Genomic DNA, 21,861 nt, shown 5'->3' with positions numbered 1-21,861 from the left:
ACGCCTCTGACTTTTTTCCCTCAGAACTGACAAACTCACTTTTTTTTGAGTTAAATCGAGTTATAAAGTCTGAATCAGGAGAAAAAAAGTCAGAGCTGTAAAATAAATTAAATGTTGTGTAAAAATGTTAATAGTAATAGGTTTAAATAATATTTCATGCTAACTGTAGGGATAATACAATACGTCTCCAATGAACAGCATATGTGAATATTACGTAGACCTATTGTTTAAATCCAATTTTGCTTTAAAAGTAGAGTAATCATTGCAATTTTCATCCATAGTACATCTGCATTTAGCTTCAAATGGTGTCTTTGATGACAGTATTCTATTAAAAAGTATATGCATTCCAATTTTGACATTAAAAGGCACTTTTTTTTTGTTTGTTTTATTCCATGGATTTCACCCGATTACCTCCACTTGTGACCAGTGTTTTTCTGCAAACACTATGCGCGCGCAGCTACAAGTGATGTAACCGTGACGTCTACTCCAAACAAGCGGAAGCGATGAGATCTGTTTTCCAGGTTTGGTCAGGTGACGTTGGTGACAGGTGACATATACCCAATTATTGAATTTGAAAGAAAATGATCGTACAAGAGTCAAACGTACAGAATACAGCTATTTATCTTTAGACATGAGTTGCAAATTACCACCGGTAAGTAACTAGGTGTACCTTAGTGGGAAGGTCGAAACCCCACGTCTGAGTCGCTGTCATCAGAAGCCTGTATGTTGCCAGATGTTGCCTTTGTGTTACAGAAGGGGTGGGGGAATGGTGATCCTCAAGGGCCGGTGTCCCTGCAGAGTTTAGTTCCAACCCTGAATAAAAAATACCAACCTGTATCCTGAAGACCTTGATTAGCTTGATCAGGTGTGTTTGATTAGGGTTGGAGCTAAACTCTGCAGGGACACCGGCCCTCGAGGATCAACGTTCCCCACCCCTGTGTTACAGATTTGATGTCATTTTTTTTTACCTTAAAAGAGAAGTTCACTTCCAGAACAAAAATTTACAGATAATTTACTCACCCCCTTGTCATCCAAGATGTTCGTGTCTTTCTTTCTTCAGTTGATAAGAAATTATGTTTCTTGAGGAAAACAATTCAGGATTTCTCTCCATATAATGAACTTCAATGGTGCCCCCAAGTTTGAACTTCCAAAATGCAGTTTAAATGCAGCTTCAAATGGCTCTAAACAATCCCAGTCGAGGAAGAAGGGTCTTATCTAGCAAAATGATCAGCCATTTTCGAAAGAAATTGAGAGTTGAGGGTGAGTAAATCATGGGGTAATTTTCATTTTAGGATGAACTATCCCTTTAAAGGGGTCATCGGATGCTAAGTTCACTTTTACATGCTGTTTGAACATTAATGTGTGTTGGCAGTGTATGTACAAATCTACCCTATAATGATAAAAATCCATGCAGTGGTTTTTAATTAATCTGTTAAAATAATATCCCCTTTTTCAAATTGAGCCATTCTCAGATGCCTGTCGTTGTGGCGTCACACCCACAGAGGCCGCTCCCTCAATAGTTGATTGAAATGAGCGTCTTACCTCAGATCAGCTGTAACAGTCAGACCTCTTTGTTGATGCTGGAGCAGGGATGTAAGTTAGACGAGAATATCTCCGACTGAGGTGTTCTATGTTCGTGCAAATCATTCATGATCCAGCTTCACTTACAGCAGAAGTGAGTATAAGGGTTTTTTTATGAATCCTTGCGATCGCCTTTCCTAATAATGCGCTAGTTAGCAAGTTTAGCGGCTAAAGTATGGCTAAAGTAAAGTATGTGGCTAAAGTAAACAGGCTCGTCACTCCACAGAGAGAAGAGAGGGGCGGGACGAGCAGAGCTCATTTGCATTTAAAGCAACCTCGACCAGAATGAGATGATTTTTGCAGAGCTGATTTCGGCAAGGTAAAAAGGGTGTTGTTTTACACAACCATTGAGAATAACCAAAGTATATTACAGACTTTTCATAAAGACCCTAAAGAATTATATCAACTTGTGGTAAATGGGCATCTGATGACCCCTTTAAGTCTGTTCATGTAGTTCACACAAACACACACACACACACACAACAGAAGACCATTTGATTTACATGATGATAAACAGAGCAACAAAAACAGTATTAAACAGTGTTATTAATGCACCCCCAATGATTAATTATGGATTAACAGTGTAATATGTCTTACTGCATGCTTTTCTCAGGAAACAGAAAAGATACCACAAATATTACAAAAATGCTTTATTGCATAAACTCTATGCATTTGTCCTGTACATATTTGAATATGTATATTAAAATCATCTATTGGCAGCTTGCAACAAGCCTGTCTGAACTACATAGCTAAATATTCTGCATGCAAAGTGTACAGATCTATCATTAAGTGAATAACTGTAAATATGGTTATTTACATTTTTACAATTAATTTTAATGTACTGTACCGCCTCATCTCCCTTGTTTTACAAACCCTAAAGTATTCATTTTGAAATACAATCCACTTCAAACACAGAACCAATTTATACACTGTTCAGTCTGATTTCAAGGGATATTTTGTTCACAAATGTGCCTTTAAAAGGCTGTTTTACAATATTGTCTTTAAATAATGACATCCATTTAAATAATTGGCTGTGTATGTATTATTAACTGTATTGTTTGGTACAACATTCCTTCATTTCTAAAATTCCAACCCACCAACCCCGAAATACAATTCATGTATAATTTTTCACATTCACCACACAGTTGTGGAGATCAAAATAATCTAAGCACATAGCATATATCATTTTATCAACCCATCCAGATCTTAAGTTGAATGCTACAAGCTAATGTTACATTCTGGATCAGACAAGGACAGATATGAGGACAAACACAGTGAATGAATGAATCACATCGACCACCAGGTGTCGCCATTGTACCAGAATAAACTCATCAACTCGTTCCAACCGCACATGGATCGACATTTGAGTGAAAAAAAGGGGTTGGACTAACATTATACCTTTATAATTTCAGTGTATGCACCTTTATTCTCTTCAGTACACCTGTGCAGACGAATATGGCTTTAGTCAGGGGTCTCGGGGGGAACGGAGTGCTGGCAGACACGTATTGATTTCAGCCGCCCCCTCAGTAGCCCTGACACGATCTGTGCAGAATGTACTGTTTTAAACGATCATGCACAAACAGAAAACACACATGTAAAGCTATTTACAGAGTTCTGCTCATTCACATGCATAATAAAGTAGAAGCAGACCTCAGGAAACATGGTGGACAACATATACCAGTGCGTTTTCTACAGGTGTCCAGAGGAGACATTCATGAAACACAAAGAGAAGAACTGCATCAGGCACAGAGTTTTAGCCATCGCACCTGTGTGAAAGATACAATCATCTTCCAGTATCATTCTTTTTCTTTTTACAATCCCAGTATTGAAGACGTGAAGCATCTTCATTACATACATCTATTGAAACATCAACAATGCAGTGCTACGGTGGCTTTAATGCAGACAGAGAAATGAGATGCAATAACACGCACCATAGCTTTAAACATGACTGTGGCTTATGGTAAAGTAATGGACATCTTCAGCGCAGCTCCAAAAAGAAGACTGGCGTAATAAAACGAAAGTAATTGAAAGATTTTTCTAGCAGGTTTGGGGCATATGGGCTTATGGGAGTAAAGCAGTGCAAAACAACCCAAGCTCATCCACCAACATAAATCTGAGAGCCATCATAAACCTTTCAGAAATGCTGAAAATGTGTATCTCAACAGGTGGAACTCTTAAGGACAGCAATAACTCGCCATAAAGTACCATTAAGCCACATTAAGTGTCTCGAAGTACTGTAAAACCCAGGTAAAAACATCTTGTTCTTCCCTCATTAGGCCTAGGTGGAACATTTTCAGCTCTAATTTCGTCAGAGAAGATTTGGAATGAATTTAAATATGGTCAAATGTGTTAAACAGACCTGAGGGTATAACTGTTTTAATGGTAGCTGAAAGCAGAATCAAATTATCTGAAATATAAGCAGTATTTTGTCTTGTTTGAAGAGTGTTTCTAGTGGAAAACAAGATAAATTTACCCAAGAAGAATAACTTTGTGAGATAATATATTAAAATATACATCTTAAAGTTTATAAATATTATACAATTATATAGTTATACTGTATATTATTTATATAATCCTGTTATAAATTCATCATATATATATATCTTTAAGAATTTTAAAGAAAAACGTCAGATAGATTTAGGGGCTTTTGCATCTGAAGTTCTCATATATATGAAGAGTTCAGATGCAAAACCAGCTAAATCCATCTGACATATTTCTTTAAAATGAGCATTTCTTTCTGTCTACTTTGTATAGGTTTCTATGTAAGTACTGGCAATTCTGATTGGGCTGAGGCTGGAATTTAGCGAGTTTGAAGTAACAGTATTTGATGGACGTATACTATGTGTCAGGAGCATTCACTCAGTATCATTATCTCATTTTTGACCAAGATGGCTTTTAGCTGGTTTTGCATCTGAACTCTTCATATATAAAATTTAAATACATTTAAAATTAATGCTGTCAAAAAAAAATTCAAAATGATATAATTTACTACTATATAATTTATATATAATTTAAAATTAGCACTGTCAAAATTAATGTGTTAAATTGTTTTGAGTCGCTCAAGTATTACAATAAAAAATTAATAGAGACATCAGTAGTATTTTTAATCGATTGACAGCACTATTTAAAATTTAAAATTCTTATTATTTTAAAACTTATCTTCTCAGGTCAACTTATCTTCTTTTGCACATTTTTATCGTTATGCTGTGTCGTTTTCCATTCTCTAAAACTGCAATTTGTCATTTTTAAAAGGTCATACAACTGTGTAAGAATTGAGTTCATAATAATTAAATATAATTATTTATATAATATATAATTCTTTAAATATGTACTTTTATTGGATTACAAACAAAATGACTGCTTAAGAAAGTTACATGTACAGTTATGCATTTAGCATAATGTAATGTAAATGTATTTGCAAAACAATTTTTTTTTTGAAGACATTAATGTATAGAGTGCTGCAGCCATGAAATAACGTCAAAACCCAGAAAAGTCATTTCCTTGAAGTTTTCCTATGGCCTTTTTTTTATTGGGGTTTTCAATTATTGAGTAAAATAAGGTCTGTGAAACTTGGATGTTTTTTGTACAACATAAAAGCACGCACCCAAACCATTCTTTGTAAGTAGTTACTATGTAGTTACTATTAGTTATGTAGTTACATATTACATACGTGTTTTTAAAACAAGCATAACTGCTTCAAATTCACATTTTTAGTATGGGTGTGTTTAATTCAGGGCTCCAGACTGTGACCAAATTGTCACATTTTGTTCAACTAAATTTTGTTCATCTCATAAGCGCTGCCGTTGCACATGAGAAACATCACACGGCAAACGAAACAATAGTGCACTATTCGTCTGAGCTGCGCAGCACGGACCGCAACGCAAACAAACTTGTCCAAGCTCAGAACAGCTTTGCTCAGGAACCAAAGTTGATTTCGCAACACTGTTACTGAGAGATCCAGTGAGAAGCATTCAAATATTGCAAAGAATTCTCTGTTAAAAACAGTGCTGATGTACGTCAGAAAACCAGAAGAAGTAGGCTAACGCTAACTGTTTCAGCAGAAATAGTCTAATGTTATTACATTATTTATTTCAGCGTTCGTACAACCTCTTGAGAGAGAAATTCAAGCACTTTCCAATGGCTTTCAGGCATTTCACATAACTAAGGCTCTAAAATGATCCGATTTGAATGTTGTTTTTAATGGGATGGCCAAAATGTACTTTGTGGTAAACAAACATTAATGTAAAATTTAAAAAATGCATAAAATCACTATTATAACCAGTAGATGGCAGCACAGGAGCACTTATTGGCTACTTAGTCATTAATTTATACTTTTTGCTTTATATTTTGAAATTATAAAATCACTATTATAAAAAATATTAAATCATCAGTTCCAAATATCATAGAAGAATAATAGTACATTTAACAAGAGTAGAATATATAAATTTTCTATATAAAATTAGATTTTGCATGTTACTCTTGTTAATAAAAGTAAATTTTGTATGCTTCCCAACTCAAGCTTAGTGTTTTATTGTCATATCTGTATAAATAAGAAATAAACGTAATATTGTTTAGTAACTGCACTTATTAATGCAAAACAACAGCAATTTTATCATTAAATTACCTATGTTTTTAATACTCCCACACATCACCTCCCAGCGTTACTAAATCTGCTCCTGGTGCCACAATCTGTACAACTTGGTGGTGCTGGTGCCACTACTCTCAAATGTTCGTCTGGAGCCCTGTAATTTATGTTGTAGAGCAAAACGCCCAAGTATCATTTTTACCACAGACCTTGTTTTACTCATAAATTGAAAAACCCCATTATAAAAACCCATAGGAAAATCTTGAGGGAACCCATTGCGAATTAGAATTGTTTTGATGTCACAACTGCAGCAATATATAGGGTAGCCAATTTCACCCAAAACAACCTAAAATGCATTCAAGATACACATTTTTTTTTTATATAAATATGCACTCTACAAAATGCTGGGTTCGACTTGTTAGGTAATTTTATTGGGTTATTCAATTTTTTTTTGTTTTTCTGTAACCAAGTTGCTGGGTTTCTACCCAAACACTGGGTTGAGCCCATCTCTGACGAAACAACCCAGCTGCTGAGTTACAGTCAGAGCGTGGGCTTTTTGTGTCCTCTACAGGAGACAGCGGTTCTCAGTGCCGTCAGTTTGGTGCACTTCTTCAGCAAAATAAAGGTTTGTAAACATGTTATTTCATTTAAAAAGTATTTACTGTGCTGAAAATTGCATTATTTTACGCAATGCAACATAAAGACGAAATATCAGTTAGCTGCGACAGCTGCGGATGTATTGCACGATGGAAACACCTTTTGCCCTGCATAAAATAAATGAATTTTATAAATTACAGTACTGAGTTTAATTTAGTTTGATGTTAAAATACATTCTCTAATGTCAGTACTGTTTGTTTATGGGCAGGTTTTGGAGTCAGTCACAGCATCTTTCAGTTACGAGTGAAACGCGAGGCCGTGGTCTGAAGTTCGCAGTTACACCTGCAAACAGCTGCCCTTCACCGGCTCAGATTTCGACAACTGAATACACTAAAATTAAAATGCTACTTTCAAATGTTACATTTTTATGTCTAAAATGCTTCTTAAATGAGTTTAAATGTATGTAATATTGTAAACTATGCTGTATTCACCCAAATAAATTCAGTTTGTCTTGTATTTTGTCAGTGTGTTTTTGCTTAATAATAAATGTCGATCTTTTGATTATTGCTGTTGCTTCTAGTAATTTCCAAAAGTTCTAGTCCATTTTAAGCCAACAATATAATAATTAAAAAAAAAGTTGACTTAAATAAAATAACCCAGCATGTTTGGTAAAAACATTTAACCCAACCAGCTGGATCAAAAACCCAGGATGTGTTCTGTCCAATATTTACCCAGCGCTGGGTTGCCAAATAACCCAGGCTGGGTTGTTTTAAACCCAGCGTTTTTTAGAGTGTGTGCATTTCCTGGGAATCAATCCTGTTTCTAGCACCATGCCCTACCAGTTTGAACAAAAGACAATTGGGACAAACATGGAAACAGAACTTATGAATGATGGCAGTTCCAATTTTGTGGAAACCTGCAGAACTTTCTGTTGCGTTTCAATACTTTGCGTGGGAGCGCTCATTACAAAGCACTTCAGAAAAAGCATTAGACACAGGAAGATCGCACAATCGAAGAGCAGAACACATTCGAAATGATTAAAACTATGAGTCAAGCTCATGGATTTTTGGAGCTGACGACTATGGATTTAATTATGGACTACAACGAGCGCTCCTTCCCCGGCCTCCCACCATCCCCTGAGCCAGAAAAGCACTCTGGCAAGAGCAGACATAAATAGTCTCCGGAGTGGATGCTGTAACTCTCCCTCCACAAAGGTGTAATGAGTTGCCAATTACTTTTGCCTTCCTACATCGACAGCAGGCCCAAACCCAGCAGAAGCTCATCAGTGAATCCCTGCTGAAATATCTGAAGCCACGGAGGAGACGGCGACGGCTTATGAACTCCTGCGTGTTATTGCATTAGGGAACAGAGGTGGCACGAAAAGCAGAAAGTCAGCCCTTTAAAGTCCCTGCCTGAGAGATGAGGCCCCGTGTAACATGCTGGCTTGGCTCGCCGTACGCTTCCTGTGTCGCTTGGTCCGCGTGGAAAAGTAACGGGAGGATACAAATTAAAAAAAGAATAAAAAGCTCCTCTTTTCAGTAGTGAGGTGTTTGGTTTTGTTCCTAGAGTTTCGACAACTTCATCGACAGGCATGCACATGCAGGCTCCGCCCCGCTCACAGTGGTGTCGCTACTCCATGCCGTTGCGCAGCATCTGATTGGCCGCGATGAGCATGACGCTGATGATGAAGGCCATGGCGAACGCGCATATCAGGCTCTTCCGCACACACGTCTGGCGATTCTTCTTTTTGGGATGAACTGCAATGACACAGAAACAGAGATTTAGTCTGAGGATAACAAGCAAGCGATTAGCATATATGCTAATCTGAATGCATTTTCTACTTGTGTCTGAATGAGTAGGTGTCGATTTGCATTCTAGTCGACCGCCTTTCATCTGCCAATCTGACCCGTCTAAATAAAGCAGCGTTTCTTGCGCAGCTGCGAGGTGGAGGTGTTTTTCGCCAGGGCTCGTGCTTCACCTGAGCACATGTGGCAGCGTCTGGGGTGACGGTGGGGTCTGGGCTGAGAATAGAGCCGGTTATTAGGAGCTTCTGGGAACACACAGCGAGACAGATTGTGTGCCAACCTCACCCCGTGATATCATTTTCCGCTCCAGTCCTCCTTCCGGCAAAGAGCGCTAGTCAGCAAGTCCCGCCCCCTGCAGCCAATCCTCAGCCTGGTTTACGGTAGAGAGGAAGCGCGGTAATGAGCAAACGTAGAGACTCTTCTGCCTGAGTGTGTTGCTAAGGAGAACATTTTGTTTTTGCCCCTCTATCGCCTTTCCAAATGGCAGCAGATAAAAGTCAAGATAAAATGTCTCACTGCGTGCTCAGCATGTTTTGAACTTCAAAAAGCCTCGACAACCCCTTTGTGAAAAAGAAGTGCACTTGTAGTTTACTTTAAAAGTATAGTTTTTAAAAAATATATGATATATCTGAGAGTATTCTGACCGTGCATAGACGGCAACGCAACTACCATGCCCAAGGCCCAGAAAGGAAGTAAGGACTTAATTAAAATAGTCCATGTGACATCAGTGGTTCAGCTATAATGTTATGAAGCTACAAGAACACTTTTTGTGCGCGAAGAAATCAACAATGACTTTATTCAACAATTTCTTCTCTTCAGTGTGAGTCTTTGACACACGTTCACATGAGTACCACGACACATTTTAACTTTTTTATCGATGTCCTTACCACCTTTGTGGGCTTTGAATGCTTCAGTTGCATTGCTGTCTATGCAGGGTCAGAAAGCTTTTAGATTTCATCAAAAATATAATCATTTGTGTTCTAAAGATGAGCTAAACAAAGGTCTTACAGGTTTGGAATGACATGAGGGTGAGTAATTCATAACAGATTGTTTAGTTTACTTTTTGGTGAACTATCCCTTTAAAGAGACTGTTTCTTAACTCACTTAAAGGAGAAGTTCACTTCCAGAACATAAATTTACAAATAATTTACTCACCCCCTTGTCATCCAAGATGTTCATGTCTTTCTTTCTTCAGTCATAAAGGAATTATGAAACCATCGATTATTTTCTTAAAAAAAAATTACAATTTACATACTTTTTAACCTCAAATGTTCATCTTGTTTACACTGTTAAATACAATTTGTTGAGTCAACTTAAAATAATTTGTAACCTGGCTGCCTTAAAATTTTAAGTTCAGTCAACTCAAAAAAAGTTTATTCAGCTTGAAATGTTAAATTATACTAAGTGACAACTTAGATATTTGAGTTGAATCAACTTCAAATTTTAAGGCAGCTGGGTTACCCATCTGTTAAGTTTAGCAAACACAAATATCTAAGTTCTTACTTAGTACAACTTAACATTTCAAGTTGACTAAACTTATTTTAGTTGACTGAACTTAAAATTTTAAGGCAGCAGGGTAACAAATTATTTTAAGCTGACTCAACAAATTGTGTTTTTTATTTTTTACAGTGTAGTTCTGTTCTAAACTCTGTTTTCTTTCCAGTTCAAGACTTTTCGAGTATGTCGAAAAACTCTCATCATCTCATTTTCTCCATCTTCAAAATCGTCCTACATCGCTGTTTTACCTTTTTTTCGTAAAGAGCGTTTGATCTTCTTTGCATGTTCACTTTGTAAACAGTGGGTCGGTACTTCTGCAGCAATTTAGGAGAAAATGAGATGGGAGTTTTTCGACATATCCTAGCTATCTTGAACCAGAAAAAACACAGTTCACGCAGACCCAGACAAGACGAGCGTTTGAGGTTAAAAGGTATATAAATTTAAACTTTTTTAAAATTACCGATCATTACACTAGATAAGACCCTTATTCCTCAGCTGGGGTCATTTAGAGCCCTTTAAAGCTGGATTAAAAAAAGCATTTTGAAAGTTCAAACTCAGGGGCACCATAGAAGTCCATTATATGGACAGAAATCCTGAAATGTACATTTTTGTTCTGGAAGTGAACTACTAAGTGAACTAAGTGAACACACTTAAAAACTTTACGAAAATGCACTTTGAAAATGCATGATAACATTATTTGTGTTGATTAACATTACTTTTAAAGTTAGTTTTAAATGGACTAAATAAAAAAAATGTAATTACAAAAAAATTTAAATAGAAGACATATATGTTTCAATAGGAATGACATTAAAGTTTATTTTAGTTTATAATAAATGCTTGTCATTATATTTATCAGTAAACTTACTAACCATATTTCAAAGATCATCTAATTATTAAATTACATATAAATAGTTAAGTGGGTTGAAAAAAATGCTAATTACATTTCATTTAAATTAAAACTAATACACTTTCATTTAATTGCAATTATGAAATTAATTGTCCGACAACATTACAGGATTTTTCTCCATATAGTGGACTTCAGTGGGTTGAAGGTGCAGCTTCAAAGGGCTTAGCTGAGGAATAAGGGTCTTGTCTAGCAAAGCGATTGGTCATTTTCTAAAAAAATTAAAATATATATCCTTTTTAACCACAAATGCTCATCTTCCACTAGCTCTGCGATGCACATGCGCAGCTTCACATATTATGTAATCACGTTGAAAAGGTCAGTTAGTTCTTTGGTCGGTTAGTTCTTTGTCTGTGTACTCCGGTTCAGAAAGGTAGGGTAGGGTGAAAAACTTCATCACATTTTATCCTCCAACTGCAAAATCGTCCGACATCACCTTTTTTTTTGTAAAGGGCGTTTGACTTTCTTTGCACATTCGTTTTGTAAACACTGGGTAGGTACTTACACTTACATCACACGTGACCTTTCCAACGTGAGGTCGAGCTAGTACAAGATAAGCATTTGTGGTTAAAAAGTATATATATATATATATATATATATTTTTTTTTTTTATAGAAAATGACCACTCATTTCGATAGATAAGACCATTATTCCTCAGCTGGGATTGTGTAGAGCCCTTTGAAGCTGCATTGAAACGATGCATTGTGATTTGGAAATTCAACCCGTTGATTCCTATTGAAGTCCACTATACGAAGAAAAATCCTGGAATGTTTTCCTCAAAAATTAATAATTTTAATTTCTTAATTTCTTTTTGACTAAAACGAAAAGTTAAATCTGTATTCCCATTCATCTCAATGGCAATTATTTGGCTAGTTTTAGTTAGCTTTGCTTGTGTCTCTAGATTCATTAACATAGTCTCAGTGTGTGGTCTGTTAACAACACCCAAGCTCGGCCCAGGTGCCACCATGAATGATTCATAAAGACACAGAGGGCCCAACAGAAGGTGTGGATGAGTGTTGCTTTGGCGCTGTGGACATCTGTTACTGCTGGTAGGACAGAGACTTACACCGTTGGCATAAGGGATGTGCTTGACCCCTGCAATGCTAGCACTGTTTTAGCGCAGTCCATACATATTGAACATTCATACACTGAAATAATTCACTAAGTAGGAACACAGTTCTTTCCAATGCTTACTGTTGCATAATATGTACTAATTTAAAATGCAAAGTGTGGCTGATACTATAAAGATACACAGGGATTATTATTCATATGGCAGAGACAATAGAATGCAAGTATTGTATTGTGAATTTAGCCATCGGCTTCTGTTTATCATCTGCATAAAGAACTACTTGATAAGTATAGAGATTTTGCATATATTTGTTTGCTGTTTTGCACTGTTTTTACTTATAAACAGTGCTTGGTCTGTGCATATTTCTCTCCTAATTCAGATAACTTTTTTTTACTATAGAAAGAAATATTGCCAGATGCAATGGTTTGAAGTTAAAAATACCTTAATGGTGGATTACTTGTGGATTATTGCAATGTTTTTATCAGCTGTTTGCTGAGCAAGCATAATGCTAAATTCTCCAAATCTGTTCAGTTCATGAAACAAACATCTTGGATGGCTTGAGGGTGAGTAAATTGTCAGCAGATATTTATTTTTGAGTGAACTATTACGTTACTGTGCTCCCCTATACTGTATAACAGTGAAAATTAATCTTTAAACACATCTGTTAAAAAAGTACTATTCATTTATTAAGTTCACAGTAAAACTTTTTAATGATCTCAGGCACTCAAAGTCTCAAATAAGCTGAATATAGTATATCTGCATCATAATTTCAAAACTCAGTTTCATGGGATGATTATAGTTTGTTTCAGGAGATCTCATAATGTAGTGTAGCATATGCTACAGTGAGCTCTGTGACCCTGTAGATGGCGTGACGACACCCACTTGTGTATCTGCAGATGAGCTGCCCACTCAAAAACCGAACTAGCATCTTTAATTCACTCCTCTGATTTTAATAACCAAGTAAGCCTCTAAAAATTGCACCTGATGTCAATAGGCTGTGAATATCACATACTGTAATAGAGCTCTCCTGTGTACTAGCATGAGCAACACTGTGCTAGTCATCACAGAATGAGATGAGCCTATAGAGGTGCAGTAACAGAAGTATCAGCATGCATGAAACAACAACATCGACATCAGCCCATATTAGTTTGGTAGAACAAACAGACCGGAGCAGAGAAGCCTATAATGACCTCAAGAGAAGCACCCACACATCATTACAAACACTGCTTTTAATGTTAGATGAGTTAATTATTTTCATTATTTAACTTTTTTATTTTCTACATACATGAGTTCATAAATATTGTAGAATACCTTGATATTTGAAATGCATTAAATTGCAATTTCATCATTAGAAATGTAATACAAATATATTTAAAATACATGACAAACCAGTTTCAGTAGAAATTATATTAAAGTAATATTTTAGTTTATCACAAATGCTTGTCATTATGTTCAACAGTACACGTCACCCCACTATAATAATTAAGAAATTACATACACTACCAGTCAAAAGTTTTTTTTAATGTTTTTTTTAAAGAAGTCTCTTCTGCATTTATTTGTACAGCAAAAACAGGAAAAAATTATGAAATCTTCTTACTATTTAAAAGAACTAAATAAATCTAAATTTTCAGCATCATTACTCCAGTCTTCAGTGTCACATGATCGTTCAGAAATCATTTTAATATGCTGATTTGCTGTTCAAGAAACATTTTTATAATTATTATTATTATTAACAGTTGAGTACATTTTTTTCAGGATTCTTTGATGAATAGAAAGATCCAAAGTTTTTGTACCATTATATACTATACCATTCAAAAGCCTGGAGTCAGTACAAGAAACTGAAAAAATTCTACTCAGCTGTTTTCAGCATAATAATAATAATAATAATAATAATAAATGTTTTTTGAACCGCAAATCAGAATATTAGAATGATTTCTGAAGGATCATGTGACTGGTGTAATGATGCCAACATTTTAGCTTCAAAAATCATAGGAATAAATTAGATTTTAAAATATATTCAAATAGAGAGCAATTATTTTAAAGAGTAAAAATATTTCAAAATGTTACTGTTTTTGCTGTACGTTGGATCTAATAGATGCAGACTTGCTGAACAGAAGAGACTTCTTTAAAAAAAAAAAAACTTCAAAAACTTTTGACTAGTAGTGTATAAAAATGATAAATAAATAAAATTAAAGTCAAACACTGCACATTTTTACATGTGCTGTAAAAATATTTCCACCTACAGTATTTTTAACTGTGGAAAATTGTAAATTCAGTTGCTACCTTACATTTTGAAGTGTAATTAATTTTATATCCTACACTTTTGGCTTTTCCCCCTCAGAATAGTCAAACTCGCTATCGTTGAGTTAAATCGAGTTATAAAGTCAGAACTAGGAGATATAAACTTGCATTTGCAAAAAAAAAAAAAAAAAAAAAAAAAACTGAATTGTGATATGGGATAGGTAAATGTTACATAAAATGTTATAGGCTTAAATAGTATTACGTGCTGTAGCTGTTGGGCTAATATAAAATGTCCCCTATGAACTGCATATGTGAATATTATGTAGAGGTATTGTTTAAAACAAATGCATGCTTTAAAAGTAGAGTAATCATAGCAGGTTTCATCCATAGTCTGTCCGGTTAAGCGTCTGTGTTTAGCTTCAAATGGCGTCTTTGACAACAGTATTCTATACAAATTATTTGCATTTCGGTTCTGACATCCAAAGCAGTGTTGCCAAGTCTGCGGTTTCCCCGCAGGCTACTTTAACACTGTTGCCACGGGCTGTTGATGTCCATGAGCTGAATTGCCCCCAATAACGTTATATTTAGCCCCTAAATGTCAATTTACCAGGGGAACCCCAGCAAAAAAAAAAATGCATTTTATTCCCCAGAACGTGATTTTTAACAGGGGACCCCGTCGGAACAGATTCAGTGATTGGGCTAGTAGCAATTGGGCAGGTTTTGTTGTGAAAACCTGGCAACCCTGATCCAAAGGCACAACAATAGATATTTTTTTCTTACTCCATGGATTTCACTCATTTCCCTCAACTTGTTACCAGTATTTTTCTGCCACCAGAATGCACGTGCAGCTGCAAGTGACGTACAGTAACTGTGACATCTACTCCCTGGTCCATAGGTATATGCGCACTGCGCAGGCGTGTAGTGTTTCTTTAACTATTGGCCTGATCCAAATACAGCACTTTTAGTTGTTTTCGCCGATCCATGTGAATGGGGATTGTTTTGACAATGTTGTCTTGTATACAAAACTTTTCAAAAACACAAAGGAAAACTTTTCCGTTTGTAGTACTGCATACCCTAAAACTCTACTGGTACACAGTCAAGGCAGCAATGTTTACACTCACCTCCCTCAAACTCTGTTTGACAGTTCCCCGAGTTCTCGTTCAGGCTCTCCTCCTCATTGATGATGATGTTCTCAATGTCCTTCATCGTCAGGTGGTCCCGGAAGGCATGAAAAAGGATGTGTTTCAGCTCCTCCAGTGTTATCCGTTGCATGTCAAACTGCAAAGACAAATAGCAGAGTTACTCAGAGTTACTCAACTGAATTCAAACTCTTCAAAAACTCTGTGTTGCATGTTTTATGTTTCCATCAAGGGATAGTTTACCTCAATTTTTAACATTTACTGTTAATTGTTTTAGCCTTATGCATTGTTTAGCTTTCAAACAGCACAATAAAATGAATTTTGCAGTTGAGTACGTAATATAATTAACTGCAAGAAATTCAAAGGACATCTGAGGAATACTGTCATTGGGACTGTAACTCATGTTCAGTATTGAAAGTTGATTTTATAACTTATATCCAGAGGGTGTTTATGAGCTCCATCCCTTTAATTACCCAGGCAACATTAGCCCAGCAGTTCGATTTTTCAGGAGGTAAATGAAACTGTGTCGCACCGGCTTAATGCCTTATTTGCAAAGCTGTCAGGTTAGAGAACAAACAGTCATTAGGAACGCTGAGAGAACCGCGATACAGTCGGCTACATATTAATACACCACTAAATCATTCAGCCTTCCCCTACAAACAGTACTGTGGTAACTTTACTGACATAATCATATACCAGAATATATTCATCTAATTACCACAGCAGTTGTCCAAAAACACTTTATAATGACATTCCTAGCACTTTGTGTAGAAGTCAGAAAAATGTATAGTTCACATCTAACTTTTCCTTAAAACATAGTGATAAAATACAGAATGGAAACCTCCGACTTTGTGACAGGAAGCTCACAGTGCACTTCTGTGGCTCTGGAGAAAGACGCTTGACAGGATGTGCTGCCATTGCAGCTCATGAGGAGAGACAGCAGGATATTACAATAGCTGGCAAGCTAATAAATCTGACAAGCCATTAAGTATTACAGCCTCAGTATGCTCACCTCCACAGTAACTTGTCAGTTCTCGCCACTTTAGCAAGTCAGTAAGAATGAAAGCAAAATGCTGGTTTGTAATACTGCATGCATGATGCAGTAAACAGTGCAGAACAGGTCCATAACTCATTTTATAGTTATGTTTATGTGCAAACCGGAGAACCCACTTACTGCACAGTTTTATACAATGAATTCTGACCTACTGACCTATCCTCAGTTTATATGACATAATACATCCAGAAGCCTGACTGCAGTTCATCGTCGTAACCGACTCGAGTGGGCAAATGCTCACATTCGATGGCATCTGGCACTTTGGAGAGTTGTTCTCTTCATGGATAAATCCCGCTTTTCACTGTGCAGGGCAGATGGCAGACAGCGTGTATGGCGTTGTGTGGGTGTGCGGTTTGCTGATGTCAACATTGTGGATCGAGTAGCCCATGGTGGCGGTGGGGTTATGGTATAGGCAGGCATATGTTATAGACAACGAACACAGGTGAAAAAGTCTTAGATCTTTGAGTTCAGCTCATGAAAAATGGGGGCAAAAACAAAAGTGTTGTGTTTATAATTTTGGTCAGTGTAGATTATTCCTCACTAAATGAGTAGATTTAGAGGATATTATTAATTCTCTTTATGCAGTTTCATTCATGGTGATTTTTGCTGGTGGAAAGTTTTGCTGGTGGAAAGTATAACAAAGGACACTGATAGACTTAAGTAAGAATGAAAAAGAGGCGGGCAGTTTTGATTTCAGAATCATACTAGGCTAATTTACCAGAAATATATTATATACAATTACTGTATACAGTTAAAGTCAAAAGTTTACACACACCTTGCAGATATTGCAAAATGTTAATTATTTTACCAAAATAAATAATTAAACATGGTTTATTTAGTACTGACCTGAATAAGATATTTCACATAAAAGATGTTTATATATATGGCAAACAAATAAAATAATAAGTTACATTTATAAAAATGACCCAGTTCAAAAGTTTACATACACTCGATTCTTAATACTGTGTTAATATTGGTAAAATAATTAAAAATTTGCAGATTCTGGAAGGTGTATGTAAACTTTTGACTTCAGCTTTAATAAAATTAATCACAGTAAACCTGTACTTTATTACTGTATTTTATATTTACTGTACTTCTTAGCTACTGTAGAAGCACTGTGTGTGGTGGAGGAGCAGCGATGCCACAGGACAGGACTGATATGTGATGGAGCATCACTTAATCATTTCTCCTGTGTTTTTCTCCTTCTCTATCTTGCTTTCAGAACAAGAACCACCTGAAGATTCCCTGTAATGAGAACACCTGTGAAGAGATGACGCCAAGCCTTGAGAGGACTTCAGATGACGCCAACTTCGGATAAACACAAAACTGCCAAATTTTCTTTGCACTGTAATCAACATGATCATTGCTTTAATGTGTTAATTGTTTCTGCTAAATACATGTTAACGGCATGATTTGTATAGCCTAATTTAAGAACATTTCTGCCATATGAACATTACTTTGACAGTTACATCTTTTAACAGAACTCTTATTTGGAACGTAGAAACATTACTTTTCTGTAAAACTGCTTTGAAACACTGTGTATAATAAAAAGTGCTATACAAATAAATGTGAATGGAATAAAACTTGATGCATATTTTTTTCTCCTCTCCATGTCAGTAAGGGAAACCATACATTCATTCTGCTTTCTGTGAGTGATTCTGGAGCATTCCCATGTAGCACAGCAACCTATAAGGACAACATGCTTTTCTGTTTATTATAAATTAATAAATCAGTTGCTGTAAATAAGTGTATATCAAAAGTCATAAATATATGATTAAATGTGTAAAAACTATGTTTTAAATTGAATATAGTATGGAAAAATTTATATATGAAAAATTATGGGGTGAACAAGAATCAAAAACATTAAACAAGATTCATTTCCCTTAATTTAATCTTATAATTCACTTATTTGGTATTAATTTTCTAAGACAACATACCAACAAGACAATACCATTTCAAAACACCTAAAGCTGTTAACTAAAATATTATAATATATTTACTAAAATATGTTAACAAGGCAAGTAGCCATAGTTGACCACATTAATCCTCAAATATTAGCGTATTTTATATTTTAAATACAACACTGATATAACTACATATACATACTACCTATACATGTCAGTGCATTTTATAAATAATGTAAATACATTCTTTTATTGTCTACTAATTACCAAAAATAGCACTTTTGCTTCTCCAACACAATATATTCCAATTGCCCGCTATGAACTTCCTGGAACTATCTGAAGTCTACACGAATCACGTGACAATCAAGTGTTTCGAACTTCCGTTGTCGCATCTCTTTCTCTCTACTGCTCTGGGTGTGGGGTAATTGACCTATCGGTAAGTCCCTCCCCTTGAACGCAGATGAGCCAATGGCAGTTGAGTATCAGCTGCACAGAGACTGGAACTTGGACATCTTTAACATTGGAAGATCCGAAGATCTTGTCGTTTTGATGGTGTTTATGCTACAAAAATAATAAAACAATGTACCTGGGGTACTTGTACTGGGGTACTCTGCTCAAGCAATCTTTTAACCTGTTAATATCTCTGGCTAAAACTAGCTAATGTTAAAGTTACTAAGTCCATGTTAACGTACAAACCTCAGCTAACTATTCTCACGTCATGTACAGTATAGGTCAAAAACGCATAAACGAAGGTCTACATTTCAGTGACAAAATGTAAATTAATTAATCATACACTGCGGTACATTAACAGAGTTGATCCTGGATGTTGTCAATGCAATTGTGACAATTGTAATATGAGATGTCTCCTGAAAACATGATCTGTGTGAGTTTTTAGTGAGTAATCAGGCTGGTGAAATTTAAAGTAAATCTTAACCTATATTTACCAAGCTTTCTCTGATGGTCAGAGAAACGCAAAAATAGTTAAAAGTTAACTATTAAAAAGAACAACTGAACATAAATTCACAAATAAAAATTAAATTCAGGGAGATGAATTTACATTTGATTTTTAAAAAGAGAAAACACCACTGACTTCTACAATACGGTACATGATTTCTGAATTCATGCCTATAAAACAAACTGTGTAGGGTGAATAATAGATGTTTCATTTTTATTCATTTTCAAGATCAATAAGCATGAACTTGTAAAGTGTGGAATCCTGATCAAAAAAGAGGGTAAACGATTTAACCGAACGGGAAAGTCATCTAGGGACTCTCATGCAAACCAGCTCTTTAGCATCAGACAGTAAAGCTGGGAAGCTTCCAGCCTTACCAGAGAGAAAGAGTGGGCACTAAATGCATTGATGTAACCTTTGGACAACCCACAGCCACAGAGACGGAGTTGCCCGAGGGCATCAGATCCATCTGTTTTCACTGGAGGCCATGAGAGTGGGCAGCAGAGCAGCTCATTAAGAGCCCTCATGCTAGATAACAAATCCCATTTTCTTTTCTTTCCAACACACTTTCTTTGCGCTGAGTATTTATATATCAGCAATGGTGGCTGCAATGACCTTCAAGGTTGAATGGCTGTGCTGAAGACAGGGGTAATCTTTGTCGGAATGGTGTGTGTGTGTGTGTTTTTGATGCCAATTTTCAGACAGGTCAGTACCTGCTGACTTTTAGGTCATTTTAGATCTTTGTTTTAAAGTATAAAGACACCTATAGGTTAAAAGAACCAGCCACAGCTTGGCAATATATTTGAAAACCATAGATAGATGGCTGGCTGGATGGATGGATAGATGCGTTGATGTTGTGTCCGATCGGACGGGGTGTTGGCCTGTATTGAGTTGTCCCTATATACCAGCGCAGGCGTATCGACAGCCTCTGTTCATCCCAAACATCAGGCCGCTTAACAGCAATTAGTAACACATTAATGGAATCTCCCTGCTGCTGCAGGAAACTGACAGCTGTGGTCATTGATCCGGTGCTCCAGCTCCACTACAACACCACATACTGCAGCCTCTCTATAGAGATGGACAAGATGAAAAGAATTAAAATGTTTGAACTGTGTATGTGGAGAGATAAAAGATGTGGATGAAAGACAATCAGAATGTGTGTCAATGTTTTGATACTGACCTTGATAACATTAAAGTAACGAGGCATGCTCTGATAACTAACTATTAGCATGAAAATATATGTGATCTGTGCTGAGTCGCAATGAGCAAATTTTCAGAAATTTGTTATTTTTATTTATTTTTACAAACTCCATTAAAAAAACTTCAAAATGACTGAGCTGAACTCATCTAAAGTCGATAGAGTTAAAGTTTTCTGAAGCAAAATCATCTAGCAATGTTGCATCTTCTCCTCCACTTCTTTTCTTGAAGGATTAGTTCACTTCAAGAATAAAAATTTCCTGACAATTTACAATTTTTTGACAATTTACAATTTACCAAGATAGCATAGGCTGAGCGTGTGTAAGGCTGAGGAATGCTTAGCCTTCTCCTAGCCACGGGGACTTGGGGCAAAAAAAATGGCACCAAATTAGACAAAAATTAAATCTGCACAAACAAATTAAATCTATTACGTCTGTTGCTAACAAAGTGAAAATTAATAGAAAGTGTCGATTGCGGCACTGAATTAAGATATGCTCATGTTGCACTGCAATTCTTTTCAAGCGTTTTATAGTGTTGCGTATTATAACCTATCACACGATTCTGTTGAGTTTAGGAATGTTATGGCCAATCAGAAGCCTTCAAATGAGTTTTGAATTTGAATCACGTTTTAATGAGTGGGGTGGGGCCGAGAGCCGTGGGAGCGGAGTGAGGTCGGTGGAGTTTAATGATAATAAGCGACACCTGCGCCACTCACCGTCTTGAGGGTACTCCACTGGCCTGCAAGGGGCAATGGGGGTATGTAACGAGTGGGGCAGGGCCGAGAGCCATGGGAGTGGTGCGAGGCCGGTGGACTTTAATGATAATGAGCGACACCTGCACCACTCACTGGTCTCGAGTCCCATGGAGGACCTCCAGAAGGATAAAAGGAGGAGTGACAACAGTGGAAGACAAAACAGGACCAAGCCTGGACTTTATTTGTGTTAGTCGTCCGTGAGGGGCTTCCGCTTTACTTTTGTGTTACTATTTTATTATTAAAGTCTTTAAATGTTCGCCCGTTCCCGCCTCCTTCTTCCCGTTCTACGAACGTTACATTACATGTTAAATGCAAATTCAGTCTCATTAAAAATATTTTATTAGCCTACATGACACCCATGTCTGGTTCTTTCCTACAAAGACAAGATGATGATGTTTGTATTTAATAGATTAAGCTGCTTTTAGCCTTACCCTGGAGTTGGTTCACCCTCCGCCTATGCAAGATGTTCATGTCTTTCTTTCATCAGTCGAAAAGAAATTAAGGTGTTTGAGGAAAACATTCCAGGATTTTTCTCCATACAGTGGACTTCAATGGGGATCAATGGGTTGATGGGATGATGGT

General features: G+C 36.4%; 1 protein-coding gene across 2 annotated transcripts in view; it reads right to left on the bottom strand.

Moving 5' to 3' along the window:
• Nucleotides 1–2,216: 2,216 nt before the first annotated feature.
• The window catches only part of caln1 (calneuron 1), a 72,339-nt gene continuing 52,694 nt past the window's right edge, over nucleotides 2,217–21,861 (bottom strand). For both annotated transcript variants that reach the window (XM_051129572.1, XM_051129571.1), the window contains exons 5-6: nucleotides 15,401–15,557; nucleotides 2,217–8,520 (exon numbers count right to left, since the gene is read on the bottom strand). In XM_051129572.1, coding sequence (XP_050985529.1) covers nucleotides 8,393–8,520; nucleotides 15,401–15,557 — 285 coding nt within the window. In that variant the 3' untranslated portion in view covers nucleotides 2,217–8,392. The remainder of the gene's footprint in view (nucleotides 8,521–15,400; nucleotides 15,558–21,861) is intronic.

Source organism: Labeo rohita, chromosome 15, assembly GCF_022985175.1.
Source record: "Labeo rohita strain BAU-BD-2019 chromosome 15, IGBB_LRoh.1.0, whole genome shotgun sequence".
Taxonomy (NCBI): domain Eukaryota; kingdom Metazoa; phylum Chordata; class Actinopteri; order Cypriniformes; family Cyprinidae; genus Labeo; species Labeo rohita.
This window is presented reverse-complemented; position numbering and strand designations above follow the sequence as displayed.